The 21,125-nt window shown below is 38.1% G+C and overlaps 1 protein-coding gene across 1 annotated transcript in view; it reads left to right on the top strand.

Annotated features, from left to right (window-relative positions):
* Window positions 1–21,125, top strand: part of LOC134541255 (extracellular serine/threonine protein CG31145) — a 373,303-nt gene that overhangs the window by 267,545 nt on the left and 84,633 nt on the right. Inside the window, exon 4 of the mRNA XM_063384532.1 lies at window positions 1,250–1,342. Coding sequence (XP_063240602.1) covers window positions 1,250–1,342 — 93 coding nt within the window. The remainder of the gene's footprint in view (window positions 1–1,249; window positions 1,343–21,125) is intronic.

The following is a 21,125-nucleotide window of genomic DNA, read 5'->3' as shown; positions in this document are numbered from 1 at the left end:
GCAAGGATGTGTTAACTGTTTTAACTTTAGCCTATCGCAGCATGAACCATGCAATTTTTTTTCCCTTGTCCGTTCTAATGGTTTTTGGTCTCTCTGTATAGACGAGACGGCTAGCGGATAACTTACAGACTGCGTGTTATCGCAAAAATTCGTTAATTTGTACATTTTTACGTAAAAAAAAACTTTATCCCTAGAAAATAAGTGTTCGCAGTAATCCTGGGTTTGGATACGTATCTTGAAATTCACTCTTTCTTTTGTCCTAGCACCTTCAATAGTTACAATTTTTTTTTTAAATTTTTTTTTAACCATTTCCTGACTAGTTTTCCAGTATTAACGGCGCACATAATATGCACGATACAACAAAAGCAAATCAAATGGTTGAATATTTAATTATCTTTTCCATGGTTTTATTTTTTTTTTAAATTGTGCTTAAATGAAACATCGATTAAAAAATAAATAGCTAATTTTTCGTAAGAAATACTCAGTATTATCTCGAAAACAGTATATTTCATACATTCAAACATAACCATAGCCATCTGCTGTACAAAGTTCGAGTATATTTATTATAATATTACAAACTATCTCTCGGTAACTGTGTTAAATATATATATATATATATATATATATATATATATATATATATATATATATATACACACACACACAAACACCTATATATTGTGAAAGAACAGCATTTTTTGACGTGACAACATCTAATAAATCAATGATCGCCGGCTGCACGCACGAAAAAAGGATGACTCATTGTCCCGTTACGCACATTTTCCCGTTACGCTGTGTCCCGTTACGCTCATTGTACGCTTGCGCCGCATCTATCTCTCTTCCACTCGATTGGAACAACCATCGATTTGACTTTTTCGAGGCACATTAAACTTGGAAACACTCCCATTCGTTTCCTACTTTTCCTATCATCGTCCTATCCTTAACAGAACAACACTGATTGGAAGAAGTTAAAATAGCAAACATGTATAAAAGTTATAGTTAAAATAATATCTTCGTTAAAGCGATAAACATATTTGAATTAATGAGTGCAAAATAAAAATAAATTTATCAATTAAATTGTAGATTTAATTTCACCCCTTCTTTGTATCCATACAAAATAGTGATAATTCAATAAAAATTGATTCAATTTTATTCATAAAATTATGCAATCATTTCATCAATGTTTTGTTATGACGTTGTCACGTTAAACTATCGTCTGTAAACCGACTTTTTTTTTTCCTGTTCGCAGGTTCCCTAGGGAGCAACAAACGCTGCCTAATCACTTCTACTTCACGGATTTCGAGCGTCACAATGCCGAGATTGCGGCTTTTCACCTGGACAGGTGAGTGTCTACCGCAGATTCTCTAGGATGCATCTGAAACACGCTTCAACACCGTGGAAAAAAAAGCGTGTGACATCGAGGGGTCGTTACCACGGGGGAAGCTTAATTGTTGCCCCTTGGAAGGGCAGCCCTTCAGGATTTTTCTGACAGTAGTGTTTTTGAAAGGTTGAATTGTTGCCCCTTGGATGGGCAGCCCTTCAGGATTTTTCTGACAGTGGTTAGTTTAGGTTAGGTTAGGTTAGGTTAGGTTACTTCACAAACTAACCTCTGTCAAAAAATTCATGAAGGGCTGCCCTTCCAAGGGGCAACAATTCAGACAACCTTTCAAAAACACTACTGTCAGAAAAATCCTGAAGGGCTGCCCTTCCAAGGGGCAACAATTCAGACAACCTTTCAAAAACACTACTGTCAGAAAAATCCTGAAGGGCTGCCCTTCCAAGGGGCAACAATTCAGACAACCTTTCAAAAACACTACTCTCAGAAAAATCCTGAAGGGCTGCCCTTCCAAGGGGCAACAATTCAGACAACCTTTCAAAAACACTACTGTCAGAAAAATCCTGAAGGGCTGCCCTTCCAAGGGGCAACAATTCAGACAACCTTTCAAAAACACTACTCTCAGAAAAATCCTGAAGGGCTGCCCTTCCAAGGGGCAACAATTCAGACAACCTTTCAAAAACACTACTGTCAGAAAAATCCTGAAGGGCTGCCCTTCCAAGGGGCAGCATTTCAGTCGCCTCGTTACCACAACGCCGAACGTACAATAACGCCGAATGCCAAATTGACCGCAACGCCGACAGATAGAAAACTGCTGTGTACCACAACGCCGAAATCAGTAACGCCGAAAAAATGTAGCTGCGGGGAGTTGGGGCCACAGGAGCAAAATGAAAAACTGAATGATTTTGTGTGCTAACCTTACATAACCTAACCTTTGTGGCAGTCCTGCAATGACATTTTTCGGCGTTAATGTATTCCGGCATTGTGGTAATTCGGCGTTGTGGTACACAGCAGTTTTCTAGCTGTCGGTGTTGTAGTCAATTTGGCATTCGGCGTTATTGTAAGTACGTTCGGCGTTGTGGTATATCGGCGTTGTGGTATATCGGCGTTGTGGTATATCTGCGTTGTGGTAATTCGGCGTTGTGGTACACAGCAGTTTTCTAGCTGTCAGCGTTGTAGTCAATTTGGCATTCGGCGTTATGGTTTTCGGCGTTATTGTACGTTCGGCGTTGTGGTGCGTCCCCGCCATCGAATTGCACACAGGTGCATCCACACAAAAAATAATAATTTACCGTAAAAAAAAACCATACACAAATGTTTAGCCAATTAAAATTCTTCTGTGTTATTTTTAAATTAAAAAAAACTATTAAATTCGGTGTTATTTGAAACTAATGTCTCTCTGGAAAGCTAAATTTATGCTACAGTCTTCGGTAAAATGAGGCAATTGTACATTTTGTTGCATTTAGTTACTAACTGGTTTTTATCACCATTTGGATGAAATCACACATTCAAGTGTTAAATAAATCAGTGTCATCGTTTTCCTGTCAGTGATCTGTTCTTGTTTGTACACACATACGTTATGTAAAACTGCAAAATATTTTTCACAGGGTTAAGATGCTAAGCTGTTAACTCTAATTATTAAAAAAAACCGCTCTAAAATACTCACTGTTCTGTAACAGCTATAAGGAATAATATATAAAATATTTTTGAAAAAAAAAAAAACGTAATACATTCAACGATGTAGTGAATTTAACCGACAATTGTGATAAATATACACATGCATGCATACATAATAAATTTATACATCACGGAGTTAAAAGATACAAATGGTTATGACTAGAGACCAGAAAAATTCGCCGGTTCATTTAGTGCTATGCTAAAATTCAAATAATTATGCCTTAGTGCTGCTTCTGCCATTGTATCACTGTTAATCTGGAGGACTGAGGGACAATTAGAAACCCTCACTCATAGAAGTGTCGAATCACAGGCCACCCAGTCGTGACGACTCACAAGTCAGCAGCCAATGAACAGTTGGCATTTGCCCGAGTGTGTAGAGGATATTGGAGTCTATCCTGAAGGTCATTGAACCCGCGAATTTTTCTGGTCTCTAGTTATAACATATTTATCAGACCATATCATTGCTTTTGTAGCATAAGAGTAAGAATACCGCTATGCATGTAGGTGTTAAATCACACTAACTTCAGCGATGACGTTGCTGCCGCATACATTTAGTGTAAAATTATACACTTTTTCACAGTGTAAATCCCACGTCAGCTGTTTGTACGCAGTGTATCATCAATTTGTATAATTTGTATCTAAAACATAAATAAATTGCGTGACTACAGAGTGTACCATCAAGTTGTACATAATTTATCTAAAAAACAAGTCAGCACTGTGGGTACAGAGGGTATATCGAGTTGTACAGGATGTATCCAACACACACGTCAGCATTGTGTGTACATATTGTACTATCGAGTTGTACTGAATGTGACTACAACACACGACGAAACTGTTGATACAGTATTGATAGGGGCAGGCAATTTTCACGTATAAATCTGAACGCCTATTAGATTGCAACAAGGTAAACCCGCACCAGAGGTTTCTTCCTTGTGATTGGCGGCCGTCTGCGAGAGAAGTCGTTTCTTTTTTTGACCGAGCCACTTAGGACGCGTTTGCTTCCGCACTGAATTACTGTGATTGGTGTTGTAACAATCGACATGCGCCTTAGAGAAATTCACCCAATCACGAAACACAGGCGATGCTACAGTGTTTTAACTTATAACTAGAGACCGGAAAAATTCGCGGGTTCATTTCGCGGTAGGCTAAAATACAAATCGTTATACCTCAGTGCTGCCTCTGCTATTGGTTCACAACTCACATGGATGACTCTGGGCCAATGAGAAACACCCAACGAAAGCTTTATCGAATCACAGGATGCTACGCTGGAACGTCTCACAAGACAGCAGCCAATGAGTGGGTGGCATTTGACCGAGTGTACGTAGAACTATGGAGTTCATCCTACAGGTCATTGAACACGCGAATTTTTCTGGTCTATAAGTATTGACCATCCATTTGTACAGGATATTATGAAAAAGACACTTCAACACCGTAGGCACGGAGTATACCATCGAGTTGCACAGAATGTATCTAAAATACTCATCAATAGGTACACCTGTATTTCGCGAATACATTCCGTGTCAAGGTATGTCACAAAACAATGTAGCTTTTTCTTAGAGTAATGGCGAATCGTGTGCGTGCAGCAGTACTGTATCCGCATTCCCATTTGCCCTGTCAAGTGCGGGAAAACACCTCTCGCCGACCACAGCCAATAACCACAAGGAAAAAACTACGGTGTTTTTTGCGATGTACCTAGACACGAAAATGTATTCGCGAAATACAGGTGTCCCTACTCATCAACACTATGCAATATAAAGTTGTACAGGATATAAATAAAACATATGACGAAACTGTGGATAAAAATATTGACCATAAATTGGCCCAGCCCATCAGAAGAGAAGAGGCCAGTGATTGGCCAGCACCCCCCAGCCAATCACAGAAGCCCAGCTCCGATTGGTCAAAACAAACAGGCCAACCAGACGAAAGGAAGGCTGTAATTGGCTCACAACTAGTCTACAGACAATCGGGAAACACCCTACTATCAGGCGAGAGTATTAAAAGGCAGGGGAACTTGTAATAATCTCAGTAGGTAACCTATCCTGATGATAGCAAACTGCAATGTCGCCGAAACGTCGGTGATATAATCGCCTTGGACGCGGCTGCAACCCAGAAGACAAGAAACTTAACAGAAAACTTTATAGTACTAACAGTTTAATGATTTTTAATAAGAAGGGCAGTATTTTAATAAAATATATTGTCAAAATCAGGTCCAAAGCTGGTATTATCTTTAAAAGATTTGTGCAATGGGAGTCCATGACTTGGTGTAAGTTTTTGGACGTACGCCATTGCTAAGAACTTTTTCTGTTGAAGAAAAACTAATAAATAAAATAAATAAATAAAAATACTCAAAAAAGACAAAAAAAACAAACAAAAAAAACACAAAATTAAGCAAACAATTGCTGTTGTCAACAAGCTTGTTTCTGTTTTGGTAAAACTATTGTATTTGTTTGTCTTTTCGTTTTGTCGTGTTTTTGTCTCGTTTCAACTGTTGTGCTGAATTATTTTGGGTTCAATATTTTTGTGTTGTCATCATTTGTGTTTTTTTTTCGTTCTCTTAGTACATTTTTCTTTGTTTGTTGACCATATTCCTGTTTCGGAATATTTTGTGGTGTTCATATCCTTGTTGACAACAGCAATTGTTTGCTTAATTTTGTGTTGTTTTTTTTTTGTCTTTTTTGAGTATTTTTATTTATTTATTTTATTTATTAGTTTTTCTTCAACAGAAAAAGTTCTTAGCAATGGCGTACGTCCAAAAACTTACATCAAGCCAAAGCTGGTAGTTTAGAAATATATATTTTTTTCAATTCTTTTTTCGTTTTTATCGGAGCAGCATAATTTTGTAGATTAAAATTTCTGTTTGATAAACAAATGATTAAATAGTAAACGTAGCTGCTCTGGCAGCTATTTCTAGTGGTGGGTGCGTATATTTCACGTTTGGTATTTTTCTAAATAATTCCACGTTAAATTTAGTGTCCGAGTTTTGTATTTTAAGTGTATTTGCAACATGAGAACACTCGAATTATCTCTTTCCCGAGGTTAGGTATTACACATCTCTAGCGAGTATTAAAATACTAGCTCACATTTTTAAAATATAGATTAAAGTACGAAAAAGCTGTCATTTCGCACACTTATGTCTTAGAATTTTTTTTTTAATATGTGTAACGTTCTGAAAGTTACCATTTCTCTGTCGGCGAAAATGTGTGCATTTTTCATGAAACATTGCATAGAACTTAAGCTGTTAGTTTATTCTTTAAGTAAGGATTTCAAACACATTAAATTGCAACTGTGCTCTTTTAGGCGGTCCCCAAAGATAGGACACTTAGGCATTACTTCCAATGAATACTTTTTTTTTTATCACAAACTATTACAGTAGAAGATACACTTAAAGGCTTTCGAACTGCTAAATTAATCACGCTGAAAACGCTCAGTTCTTAACAAAGCCTAAAGACGCCGTTAATTTCAAGTGTTAAATAATTCAGAGATTCCATTTATGCATTCTGTGTCATCAGCTGTGAACTGCCTAAATATAAAACGCCAGCGTTCACTTCGATTTTCGTCGCATTTATGATGCGCACGCAATTCACGAAAATTGCGAACAGTAATTTGGCGAAATAGCTGCTGATTTGAATCGTTACGGTCCTGTGAATAATTCATACCACCTGAAGCCTTAGTTTAAATACAACAAAAAAAAAAACTCACTCGTGACTGCATGCGTTAATCTATACAGAACAACGCCTGCTTTATTCCACTACACACACAAATTATATTAAATTTTACTTTCCATTATTACCGAATCAATAAGCTTATTAGAAAATGAATTTTCAACTAAGTGAAACATTAAAAATATTTCCATGCACTAACTATAAGAATAGTTTGTAAATAAAACGGAAATATTCTCATAAAATGACAGATATTTGTACGTTTGTAAGTTTACATGAAAACAACTGTATTCCTACTGGGTTCCTATTCTGCACGGAAATTTATGCTTTTCCAATACCATTCAAACCGTTCCTTAAATAGCTTTTCAATATTAACTGTGCCTATTAATAAATATTATTAAAACCTAATAAAATCAATTTATTGAATATTCGGATAATTTTTCAAGGGGTTAAAATTAAGAAGATATGCTTGAAAAAAAATATATATAATTATGCACCTATATTCGTAAGAAATACTTAGTATTATCTCGAAAAGCGTATCTCATACATGCAAAAACAAAGTTACAATTTCTCTCTTGTAGTATTACAAACTATTTCTTTTTCAACTGGTTTCCAAAGAAACCTTTCATAAACGTACAGATTTTTTTTTCTGTGTCTGGCGGGTTCATACTTATTATCATTGATGTACCTCAAGAATGTACAGGAAAGATGAATACATAAACACACGGAGAAGAAGCAAAAGTCAATCGATTTCTCTGTGCTATTTAGGCATGTAACATTGGTCATTCGTGCATTTGCGTATTCATCTTTGTTATATACATTATTGGGGACTTTCTGTGGTAGGTTTTGTCAACCAAAGAATGACTTATGCTCATGAAATCATTTAAAATCAGTATTCTCTATTGCCAGAATCATTCAAAGACAGTTAAACATTCACAAATAAATTCAAAACAATAGTTTATGAGAACCAACTATTCTTATCATATGAGGCGGATCAGCAACTATTCTCGTATTAACGTTGTATCGAGCTAAAACTTAAACTCCCAACGCGCATTCCAACATAATCTGCCTCTTCATTGTATGATTTTTTTTAACGGCGAAAAAAAAAACTTCTTGATATTTTAGCGGGACTTTTTGCTCTTGGCACGCAATCATATGGGGTCACGTGGAAACAGCACGAACACAATAATTGATAACTACGAGGAAAATTCCGAGAACACGATTAGACTTATCGAAGTCATGCTTCTTTATGCGCGTAATAAAAAAAATTGAGGTTAATTTTGAAAGATTTGTACAATGGGAGTGCATGACTTGATGTAAGCTTTTGGTAGAGACTGGAAAAATTCGCGAGTTCAATGACCTCCAGGATAGATTACACGATCCTCTGCCTACTTGGGCAAACGGCGCCTGTTCATTGGGTGCTGAATTATGAGGCGTCTCAAGTGGGTAACTTGTGGTTGGATACCTCTTTGATTGATTGTCTCTAATTGGCCAAGAGTCCTACATATTAACAGCGAACCAATAGCAGAAGCAGCGCAACGGTATACCCTAATTAGGCCTATTTGAATTTCAGCATATCACGAAATGAACCTGCGAATTTTTCGGGTCAATAGCTTTTGGACATACGCCATAGCTTAGCAATGGCGTATGTCCAAAAGCTTACATCAAGTCAAAAATTTGAGGATAATGAATTTTTACGATGCGCGCGCAGCTTGCAAAAAAAATAGACGGAATGGAAAAAAAAATATATATATACATGTGCTTTTAAATCATATGCGTTAGTGATAGATATTGAATACTGGTCAGTATAAATAAAACTATTTTGTCTATTGTAAAAATTAGTGATGGAATGTGTTTTTAAACTTTTTTTCAAGAGTTTTTTTTCCAAGTGTATTTATACAAGTGAGGTTATGTTCTCGTATGTATAACGATGTCAGGTTGTTTTTAAGTTTCCATTTTCGCTGGCAGGGAGTGTCTGTGGAGGGTTTAGTGGTCTCCTGGCAGTTTTTATAGGAGTGTTGGTGAGGTTATGTTCCCGTATGTATAATTTATTTGCATTATAAATTATTACATTATTATTTAAAAAATAATAGTTAAAATTAATAGATTAGAATAAACATTCTACATATTTATTGAGTTTTAGTATCAATAAAAATTTATTTAGATTATTTTACTAAATTAAATACTTTTTTTTTAAAAATTTGAGTTTATACTTTAACGACCGTATTTATAAATGTCACTCCAGTAATTTTATTAATTTAACGTTCCATTAATTATTTGCATGCAAATTAAAGTTAATTTTTTTTTCAATACGCCAAGTAAGTATTACCTACTTCTAACCAGTGGCGTAGCCAGGATTTGTGTATGGGGGGTGTTAAGAAGCATGTCGTCGTCCCCGTATTAAAGCGGGGGGTCCGGGGGTCCTCCCCCAGGAAAATTTGGATTTTAAGGTGTAAAATAGTGCTATTTTAGCAGTTTTCGGTACTTAAATTTAAATATAGTAATAGTAAACATTTTATTAATTTTAATATGAAATTTGTTTGAGTGATGAATAAGAAATTAATTAGAGATTTTGTGCTAAGGGGGGGAAGGTGTTTGAACCCCTAACCCCCCCCCCCTGGCTACGCCCCTGCTTCTAACGCGTGCAAATAAGTAAAAATACCCATTTTATTTTTTATGTTTGTTCTTTAGGTGCGTTGAGGGTGAAATTTTAATTTTGCGACCGAATTGCAACCGAGTGCGCACTCACCGAGCCACGGAAGTTTGAGAAGTGAAAATGTCCAATGCGCATGCGTGTTTCTGTTACGCCCACAAGCCGACAGCGCGTGACGTCATCATCCCGTACATATTCACTTACGTGAACATCGGTGCACGCACCGAGCGTATCGATGTTCCGAATAAAAATATATCTCCTGGAATAAATTTCACTAACTTAAATGATAATGTTAAGGGGGGGGGGAAGTGATTTTTATAATTACCTACTTCGTTATACCGGGATTACTACACTAATTGCTCAGAATTCTTCGCAATTCATTACATTGTCAGTTTAGTTGAGTGGCCAAGTGCATGGTATCGTAAATCAGTAGACACTGGAAAAATTCGTGAGTTTAATGACCTCCAGGATAGATTCCACGATCCTCCGCCTACTTGGGCAAACGGCGCCCGTTCATTGGGTACTGAATTATGAGGCGTTTCAAGTGGGTAACTTGTGGTTGGATATCTCTTTGATTGATTGTCTCTAATTGGCCAAGAGTCTTTCATATTAACAGTGAACCAATAGCAGAAGCAGCACAACGGTATAATTATTTGAATTTTAGCATATAACGAAATGAACCCGCGAATTTTTCCGGTCTCTAATTATTGGGTTCATACCTTAAATTTATTTTGTGGCTATTAGTTTGAAAATAGTTTAGTGCACGAAATAAAAAAAAAGAAATATAACTTCTGAATTGCGTAATTTCGAGGTTTCATAAACAAAATACGGTGACCGAATATTCTTATAGCAGCAACTGCTGAAGCTGCATCTATTTGAAGTAGTAAGCTCGTTAAGACTGATCCGTTTTGTGACAGTCAGTGTCGAGTCTGGACAAGTTGTTGTGAGAGAGAGAGAGAAAGAGAGAAAGAGAGAAAGAGAGAAAGAGAGAAAGAAGAGAAGAGAGAAGAGAGAAAGAGAGAAAGAGAGAAAGAGAGAAAGAGAGAGAAAGAGAGAAGAAGAGAGAAAGAGAGAAAAGAGAGAGAGAAGAGAGAGAAAAGAGAGAGAAAGGAGAAAGAGAGAAAGAGAAGAGAGAGAAAGAGAGAGAAGAGAGAAAGAGAGAGAGAAAGAGAGAGAGAAAAGAGAAAAAGAAAGAGAGAAAGAGAGAGGAGAGAGAAAGAGAGAAAAAAGAAAGAGAGAGAGAGAGAAAAGAAAGAAAGAAAGAAAGAGAGAGAGAGAGAAAGAGAGAAAAGAGAGAGCGAGAGAGAAAGAGAGAAAAAGAGAGAGAGAAAGAGAGAAAAAGAAAGAGAGAGAGAGAGAGAAAGAGAGAGAAAAAGAGAGAGAGAGAGAAAGAGAGAAAAAGAAAGAGAGAGAGAGAAAGAGAGAAAAAGAAAGAGAGAGAAGAGAGAGAGACACACACACACACACACACGAACATTCTGGCCTCAGGCCCACTGTCTGATTTCTAGAGACCGGAAAAATTCGAGAATTAATTTCGCGATAGGCTAAAATACAAATCGTTATACCCCAGTTATGCCTCTGCTGTTGGCTCACAACTCACCTGGATGACCGACTCTGGGCCTATGAGAAACACCCGACCAAAGCTTTATCGAATCACATACTGCTAAGCTGGAACGTCTCACAAGACAGCGGCCAATGAGTGGATGGCATTTGACCGAGTGTACGCAGAACTATGGAGTTCATCCTGGAGGTGTTTGAACTCGCGAATTTTTCGGTCCCTACTGATTTCCAAGCGAGAACATTTTTTATCCTTGTGTTAATCGTCGCTACCCGATTCGCTCGCTTCTCTCATGGCAGGGCGTGTCCAAAACAACTGCTGTCCAATCACGAGCACGGTGCAGAAAGCACGGAAGTTTTTTTGCCTTCTAGCTCACGACACAAACGAACCCGCGAAAATTTCCGCACCTCCAGTCACAAACACGTGTGTATGTGTGTGCGTGTGTGTGTGCATGTATATAAAGGCATGAATTAGTACAAGTTTTTGCATCCCGTTAGGATCCTGCTTGATATTAATGCATGAAACTTTTGCATCCCGCATGTCAGAGCCCAGGGTTTTCCCTGTGTCTATGCGGGGGGTTTTACCTGGACTCAACTTATCTAGTTTTAGTCTACAATAGTCAGTGAAGAGAGTTAGTCATGGCGCCAATCGCTGCCATGGCTGGCCAATCCCCCTCCTAGCACCACGATGCATGCTACCTCTCCTGCATGGCTAACACCCTGCATGGTTAGAGCGTATAGGCTTCGGCCTGAGACGCACTTAATAGTCTTCACTAACCAGACCCCTCCCGCACACTCATATCTTTAAGTTAGGTTACGAAAAAAAAAAATTAAAAAAAAATCGCAAGTGTTTTTGCAGTCTGTAACTGCCGTAAACCCACTAGGTGAAGATCTTCGTTTTCCCGCCGATATCCGCCATGGATGGAACAGATAAAATGTTTCTCAGAAACGTGTTCGATGAATTGCGAGGAGGTACGGGAATGCTATCCACGACTTAAGAGAGTAACTGGAGATATAAAGCTGTTAAGGATCAAAGGTTAGTAGGGGTTGGAATAGTAGGGAGGGGAATTATAGTACCCTGGAGCTGTACCCCGATTAGTCGGCCATCGATTAAAGAAATCTACAACGATTTGGTCCTACACTGGTGGGAATATAAAACAAATAGGGGGTGGGATCAACCCCATCCTCACGTACATCTGTGTGGGCTGACGCGCATATGTGCGGACCAATGGCTCTGGTCCGACCGCAAATAAGGATCTCTCTCTTTTTTTTTTGGAAGGGGGGGGGGGGGGGGTTGTGAGGGGTAGTTTTGGTAAGTTTGCGGGTTTTCACCGGCGTTGGAAAGGAAAGGAGGGAAGGGAAAAATAAAAGGTTCGCGCTGGATCTTCCCCGATGAAAGTATCTGATCACCACTTTTCTTCTCTCTCCCTCTTTTCCTCTCTCCCGGTGGGATGCGAAGAAAGAAAAAAATGGGAGAGAGAGAGAGAGAGAGAGAGAGAGAGAGAGTGAGTGAGAGAGAAACCCGTGCGTTCTTTCGCTACTTGGAAAAAAAAGATTTTTTTTTTTCGGGAAGGACCACTTTTCACGGTCTTCCTCTTACAGGAACCAGAGGGTAGGGCGAGGAAAAATTCTTTTATCCCGTCTAAATAACGAGGGAATTCCCGATATTAAGGATCCGGGCCAAAAGGCACACCTTATAACTTACACGGGAAACAAAATGCAGTTCGAAAGAAGAATTTTCTTTAAAAAAAAAAAAACCTTTATTAAAAAGCGTCAGATATTCTCTCCCGTTCTTATTTTATCCTTCCAAGAATAACCTGTATTAAAAATCCGGTGTTGTTGCGGCGTACGGAACATCATAAACAACATTTTTTTTTATTATATTAGATAAAATTCAGTTCCATCCGTTACTTCTTATGTACGTTTATAAAAGATGTAATATTAACTTTTGACATTTTTAACACCCGAGACAAAAAATAGGAATGTTATAAGTTTGATGCACGTGTGTCGTCGGTCTTTGTGTCGCTCTGTGGCGTCGTAGCTCCTAAACAAATGGATAGATTTCAATCCGGCTTTTCTTATATGAAGGCTGGTCTGATATGAATAGTTCTTAGCTATGTTTTATGAAGATATGTTCATATGTTTAAAGATCATCAGATATTTTTCGTAAAATTTTGCGTTTGTTAGCATGGAGTTAGAAAACAACAAATACACACAATAAAAAAAACTCCCTTTCGGCACAGCCCAAAGTTGTAGGTAGATTTCAAATTACCTATTTATTCTGGAAATATTTTTGAAATTTCTTATAAACTCCTGGCACATTTTAAGAAACTTAATGTAGCCGACATAACATCCTATATGTTCGTCAATATTGAAAAAAAAAGGATCGATTTAACATGTTCTCATATTCCATGCAGCGAAAATATTTTGAATGTTTTTAAACATAATGCATCAAGCATTGACTGTATTAACGAATTTCATAATATATCTGGTATGGTAGTCATGAAATTATTTTTGATCTTCAAAAATTATTTTTCATCCCTTGAACTAATACGTTTTCGTATAAATGTTTTTGGACAAAGGTTTCATGTAATATTAAGATAGTTATTAATAAATTCCGACGATTTTGATACAAAGGTTGATTTTTTTTTTAAATTTCAACCCCTGTGTTTAAGGTAATACTTCGGTTCATCAAACATTGTTCCATCCAAAGTTTTTAGATAAAGTTTAGGCGTTTTACAATAGATTATAATGGATATAAAATAAATGTATTAGAAAAGAAATTACATTTTGTTTTTTCTAACCTTTCTATTTCCACCCCTTGGAGTAATGGTTTGTATTATCAAAAATTGTTTCAGACAAAAGTTTTAGTATAAAATTTACAAACCATTTCAACGAATTTGATAGTTTACCTACAAAGGGAGTTAGGAATTTCTTTAAAATTAAACCCGTCGTTATTTTAAACATCTTGCAACAAATGTTGTCAATCAAAAATTGGTTCGACGGAATAAGTAACGTATGGCAAGCAACCCTGTTAGCATATCTCACGAGTCAGTAGCCAATGAACAAGTGTATTTTCCCCGAGTACATATCGGATCCTGGTGTCTATCCTACAAACGCGTAATCCTGTAAACGCAAAATTTCCCAGTCCCTGGTGATAAGCTGTTTATTGTTAGTAAAAATACAGTATTTTCATAAAATAATGTACCAGTTACAAAATTTAATACTATAAACTGTACATATAGTAGAGTTTTGGTTCAAGATCACAATTAAAAAGTAACTCCAACAACAGTTGCATTCGCGAGTATTGCTTTGCTGTTTTCGGGCCTGCAGAGCCACCTATGTTGAAAGAATGACTTGTTTCTGTTTTGGAAAATTATTGTGTTTGTTTCGTCTTTTCGTTTTGTAGTGTTTTTGTCTCGTTTCAACTGTTGTACTGATATTTTTTTGGGGTTCAATATTTTTGTGCTGTCATCATTTGAGGTTTTTTTTTTTTTTTTTTTTTTTTTCGTTCTCTTCGGTTTTGGAAAACTATTGTGTTTTGTTTCGTCTTTTCGTTTTGTCGTGTTTTTGTCTCGTTTCAACTGTTGTGATGAATTTTTTTGGGTTCAATATTTTTGTGCTGTCATCATTTGTGTTTTTTTTTTCGTTCTCTTAGTCCAATTATCTTTGTTTGTTGACCATATTCCTGTTATGGAATATTATGTGGTGTTTATATCCTGTTGACAATAGCAATTATTTGCTTAATTTGTGTTATTGTCTTTTGGGTATTTGTTTAGCTTTTTTCCAAAGAAGAAGTGCATAGCAATGGCGTATGTCCAAAAGCGTACATCAAGAAAGGCTCTTTCTTCAGTTATTAGAAGGTGAACCTCCAAACCTGATTGGGAAACAGGATTGAGTCCATCTCCATTGGAATTTATTTCTACGAGAGTGGCTGAACGTCGAAGTCCCTGACCGTTGGATTGGTCGTATAATGGTCGAGACGACAGAGCTCGTTTTTTTCGCTGGCCTCCACATTCACATGACTTTAACGCCATGCGATTCTTTTTCCTTTGGGGCCTTTATAAAATATCGTGTCTACGTTCCGCCGCTACCTAATGATTTTGCCCGAGTTGAGACACAGGATTGAAGAGGCTATTGCTTCCATTACTCCGGACGTTTCAACCAAAGTGTGGGAAGAATTGGACTTCAGGTTGGATTCGCACCGTACAACAAAAGGTGCACTTATTGAACATTTGTTTGAAAAATGAAAAACTTGGTTGTCTGTAAAGTCGGTTTACGGACGATAGTTTAACGTGACAACTTCATAGCAAAACATTGATGAAATGATTGCATACTTTTATGAATAAAATTGAATCATTTTTATTAAATTATCACTATTTTTGATGGATACAAAGGAGTGAAATGAAATCTACAATTTAATTGATAAATTTACTTTTATTTCCACTCATTAATTCAAATATGTTTATTACTTTAACGAACAGATTATTTTAACTATAACGTTTATACATGTTTGCTATTTAACTTCTTCCAATTTTTTTTTCCGTTAAGGATAGGACGATGATAGGAAAAGTAGGAAACGAATGGGAGAGTTTCAAGTTTGATGTGCCTCGAAAAAAGTCAAATCGATGGTTGTTCCAATAGAGTGGAAGAGAGATAGATGCGGCGCAAGCGTACAATGAGCGTAACGGTGCACAGCGTAACGGGACAATGTGCGTAACGGGACACCTTTTTCTTGCGTGCAGCCGGCGTTCATCGATTTATTAGACGTCACGTCAAAAAAAATCTAGGTTGGTTCAACTTCAATTTGATGTATGATTTGTTGTAACCGGGAAATTCTTACGTGAGCATCCTGTACCTACTTCGTTTTGATATCGGGAACATAGGACCCGCATTCGTGACATATTTCCCTCAAAAATGACGTAAGGGATAAATCCTTGTGAACATCTTCGGAAGGATTTTTTCCCACCCCTCGTCAGGCGACGAACAAAGCTTTAGTTACGTGCTTGTAAATACGGCTTGGAGGCCTCGTTCTTGTGGATCTTGAGGGTTATAAGGGGGTGGGGGGGTTGGGATGGGGAGAGACCATCGGGGGCTTAACGACCAGGGCCGAAACAGCGACCGCTTCGTTACGTCCGAAGCACACGCCCTTCCCACGACTCGATGGGATGTCATTAGCCAAAGATTTCACGCCTCCTCGTTGTGTGGGGGTTGGTTTGTTACGGCCAGGAGTGAGAGAAGGAAAATAGAAGGATGGGGTAAGAGGGGGTTGTTTTCCGATCTCTTTCAGAGCGTGATCTTTTCTCCTTGACCCCCTTTTCCCCTAAGTTCTCCCCTCCTCCACCCTTTAACATTCAGCAGCCTCTCAAGCCATATCTCCCAACTCCTCTCGAAATCCTCCCCCTTCTATTTTTTTTTCCTTCGGAGTTCCTGTTTGCACGCAGCCCACATCCGCCCTATCTGACCAACCCCATGCTTCCCCTTTAATTTCACCACTTCCCTCGCATGATCCATCAACCTTTTTTTTTTTAACTCCCCCTTTTCTTTCAACCCCTCTATCCCCCCTCCAAACCCCACCACCGTAAAACTTTTTTATTTTTTTTTATTTTTACGCAACCGCCTTTTCCCGCCAAACCTTCCCATTTCTTGCGCTTCGCACCGGATTTCTCTCCCTCTCTGCTTTATTTCTCTTCCCTCTTTAAATTCTATTTTTTTTCCTCCCCTTTTCTTTCTCTCGTACGTGCCATTTTCCATATTCCCTCTTCCCCCATGAGCGCGATTAGCTATCGTTTTCTCCCGCCGTCACATTCGTCTTCTGTTTTCGACAACGGTTAAAAAAAAAAAATAACCAGGTTTAGAAACAACATCCAGGAATTGAAAAATTACCCACCATCAAACCCAAAGTTATTTTTAACGACGCTTCTGTGTTTTAAAAAATAAAATATATTTAATTATCTCAACGACGTATAATTAACAAAAGTAGTATATTAAATTTAAAACTGTTATTGAAACTTGTAGGGTTACTTCTTTGTTTCATTGATTTTCTGTGAATTATTATCTATTTAACTGGATTTTACTGCGAGTGACTCTTACTAACTTTCAGTTCAGTTTCGTCGAGAGAACAATAAACTGGCTAAAATAGTTGAATACAGGACAAATTGTCTTCCTGCATGTTGGTGCAGAACAACTTACCAAAGAAAAATTTCGTAACCTAGATTCATTTTTTAATCGAAGATTTGAATAAGTTGGAGTTTTAAAATATTTTTATAAGCTTTTCTTTGCACAAAAGTTTAAGATAAAATTAACATGAGTAGTATAGGATAGGGGCTCCGAGCGCACGGCTTCTGGCTGAGGATTGAAGATTGTTTACATTGTGACGTCACGGCGGACATCTTGGAGGAGTGTAACGGGACACATCGTAACGGGACAAGTTTGACCTGGAATTTGATCCTCAAAAATCGCCAAAAATGACCAAAATTGGGCAAAAATTGCCCAAAATTCCTCAAAAATCGTCCAAATTTCAATTTTTTTGAAAAAAATTTCCGCCAAAAAATCTCAAATAATTCCACAATTCAAAAATTCGGATTTCGAAAATCCTCAAAAGTCGTTTTGCCCTAGAAAGAACCCTAATTCCTAAAACTGGCTTAAAACTCCTAAGAGATAGCCGCTTATAAGCCATTTCTAGGAATAAGGATACCATGACCGCCATCTTGGATTATGTCGTCACCGATGCATTTTTCGTTACGGCCGCCATCTTTAACTTTTTTATTTATTATCCGATTTCAATGAAAAAATTTTTAAAATTTATTAAAATATCCATTTAATAAAATTTTAATAAAAAATATTTAAAAAATATACTTTTACGACACGGAGTTCGGAGTCCTCGGTTCGAACCCGGTGAGGCCAAAAAAAAATTAAAAATGGCGACAGGCTCCTTCCCCCTAGGTGGGTGCTAGCAGACTGACTCCCACCACTTTTTTTTCATAGCATATATATATCCTCACCTAGTATGACGTCATGTCCGCCATCTTGTCTTCGTTGCTGGAGACCACCATCTTGTTTTCGTCGGCGAGAGTGCGCTGACGCCATGTTAGTTTAATTCTTATCCGCTAGAGTGCAGTAATCATTTATTATTGCTGTGTCACCCGCCATCTTGAAATTTGGACGCCATATTGAAAATCCGTAATTATTTAGCTAGAAATTCGGGAAAAATTTCTAAATTCGTTAAATAAATCACTCATTAATTTACTTATTGATTCGATCCGCTCCTGTCCTTGGTTCGATACTTGATCGATGCAATAATGTTTAATTTTATGTAAAAAATAATAATTTCAATAAACCATGTTCAACATTCGTAAAGAGACTCTAAATCCTCTACGACCACCATCCCATCAGACAACAAGACCACCATATTGGAAATTCGTAATTTTAATGCTAGAGATTCGGGAAAAAGTTCAGAAATCATTAAATAAATTTCCGATCAATAAACTGATTAATTAGATCAACTTAGGTCCTTGGTACAATTCTGGACGATGAAAAAAATATCAATTTAACATAATAGTAACAGGTTCGAGGAATTAAACACCACAAGTTCTTTCACAAACATAATATTTATTACATAATTTCTATTCTACTACAGGATCACTTACGAAAGCCAGCAAATTTACAATCATTTAGTTCCGCAGCGGTGTGAAATGACTAATTCTTAGCTCCAATCGGTTTATACTAGACAGAGTCCAGCCAGAACCTTTACAGACATAGTCCACCTCTTCTTGACAGAGTTTCTGGATACCGTTTTTAACAGTTTGCTTCACATCGTTAGAACTGTAAATTACTGCAGCCGATGTCTTGAATGCACACTTCTTCACTTGTCATCGAACGGATATGGCTTTCCATATATACAGTCCAACCACAAGTTATATTTCAAAGGTCCGTTTGTTGCTACATCATCAGTAAGCTGATTGATTATCTTCTGTCTGATATCGTCAAGAAAATTACAAATGTCCTTCGACTCACCGAACGTATTTAGATAATAGTAGTCTTTCAACGTTCCACGAAATGCAGACTGCGCCAAGTAGAAGCCATTATCGTTCACTTGTAATGCTCCGAACACAGTCTTAGGTTTAGTTCCATGTTCAGACGTCATAACAATCGGTTGCTGGGCATCTGTTCTTTTGGTTGTACGCTTTCGTGTCTCCAATCTAAAGCGAGGAGTCGAAATGTCGGCAGGTAGTTCAACAGTAGGAGCACAGACTCCACCTTTACATTTTTTCGCATGATGTCGCAAACTGTCAATTCGAGTAAACCATTTAAGGCACTCATCACATCGAAACTTCATGCGAGAAGGATTCTTCATACATTTGCTCCGCTCATGTCTTCGTGCATCATGGGAAAATGCGAACGACGTATCACAGTAGCTGCAAGGATACCGTGGTGATGAAGACGATCCTTTCAGACCCGATCCAGATACAGACGTTGCAACAGTAGTACCATTTCCAGGCATTCTCTTATGCACATCGATGCATCGTTGTTGCGACGAAACCTTTACTTTCTGCCGCACAGCAGGACCTTCGCATGCCTTCATGTGCGTTTTCATATTATCTTTTCTGGCAAACTGCTTATGACATTTCTCACAAACAAACATTTTACGATATAGGTTCTTGGCACATTCGCTCCTCTCGTGTCGTCGAGCATTGCTGCTGTTTGAGAAAATCTTGTCACAGTAACAACACCGATGTTCGTTAGTTGTTGTCGATTCGGCATCCATTGAAGCCTCCATCGAGGGCGAAACGAAGTTCGTCGAGTTTTCCTGCACAGCCAGCACTACCGGCATTAAAGTCTCTTCTGCTGGTGGTATCACGTCTGATGAAGTCTCCTCCAGTGTTGTCGCCGTGGTTGTCAACGGAATCTGCTCCACCATTGTCGTCGCTGTCGTCAAGGTTCCCGTAGTCGACGGTACAACCTCTATCGAGTTCGACGTTAAAGACGGTAAAGATGCCATCGAGGTCTCAAGAACAGATAATTGACACGACTTATGCACCAGAAGAAACAAACTAGACGATCCTTACACCGCCGACGTCAGTAACAAACTGAGCGATCTACTGTCTAGGAATCGCTTATATACATGCACCGTATGGAATAATACGCTAGTCAAATCAAGAACCATGTACATTAATACTAGAGTCAAATCTACAAAATTAAAAAAGAGGATCATTTGACCGAAAAAAAAATTCGATCTCTCCAATATACGCCAGGCTCCAAGAGCTACAATTCACGTCATCAGATCCATCTACATTTTGCTCCTATGCTTCAATTGGCCATTAGCTGCAAGTGCTCCAACAGCTCCATCAGCTCCAACACATAATGTACGCAATGTACGCGCAATACATACAATTTACACGCAATAAATGTAATGATTACACAGTACACACAGGAAACGGAACGTACACACAGTACACACACACAGGAAACGGAAACGTACACACAGTACACACACAGGAAACTGAACGTACACACAGTACACACAGGAAACAGAACGTACACACAGTACACACAGGAAACGGAATGTACACACAGTACACACAGGAAACGGAACGTACACGCAATTTACGCAAAGTACACGCAATGTACGCAATGTACACAATATATATGCAATGTACACACAATGACTACGCTTCGTTCGCGCAGGACAAGCATTTAATGAAAACGAAGCACGTTTGGACGGAAATTCTATAAAACGAAAGCTCATTTAACGAAAAGGAGGCACATTCTCTCGTTCATTCAACTTGGTAGGATACGATCGTCAATGATAAGTTAGGATATAATCTCTCCAACAGTCTATGAATCCAACAGTTTATATTTCCATTAGCCATCGACTCCAACAGTCATTGGCTCCAACAGTCATTGGCTCCAACAGTCATTGCCTCCAACAGTCATTGGCTCCAACGGCCTTTTGGTTCATCAGCTCCAATGATATTTGGTTAGAATGCTACGACTCTAAGAGACTATGAGACTACAATTCTACGAGTGTACAAGACTCCTCCAACTACCTTCAAGTGTACAAAGCTCCAACTACTTCAGCAGCATTATGTTATAAGATTACATGACTGCTTGTTTACATAGCTACAAGTCAACGAGGTTACTTGGCTACGTAGCTACAAGTATACGAGGCTCCAAGCCATCATGACTACGCGACTACGAGCCATGAGGTAACGAGACTACGTGACTACGGGTATTCAAGCTT

The sequence above is a fragment of the Bacillus rossius genome, chromosome 18 (assembly GCF_032445375.1).
Source record: "Bacillus rossius redtenbacheri isolate Brsri chromosome 18, Brsri_v3, whole genome shotgun sequence".
Taxonomy (NCBI): Eukaryota; Metazoa; Arthropoda; class Insecta; order Phasmatodea; family Bacillidae; genus Bacillus; species Bacillus rossius.
The sequence above is the reverse complement of the archived record's forward strand: the minus strand, read 5'-3'. Positions and strand labels throughout refer to the sequence as shown.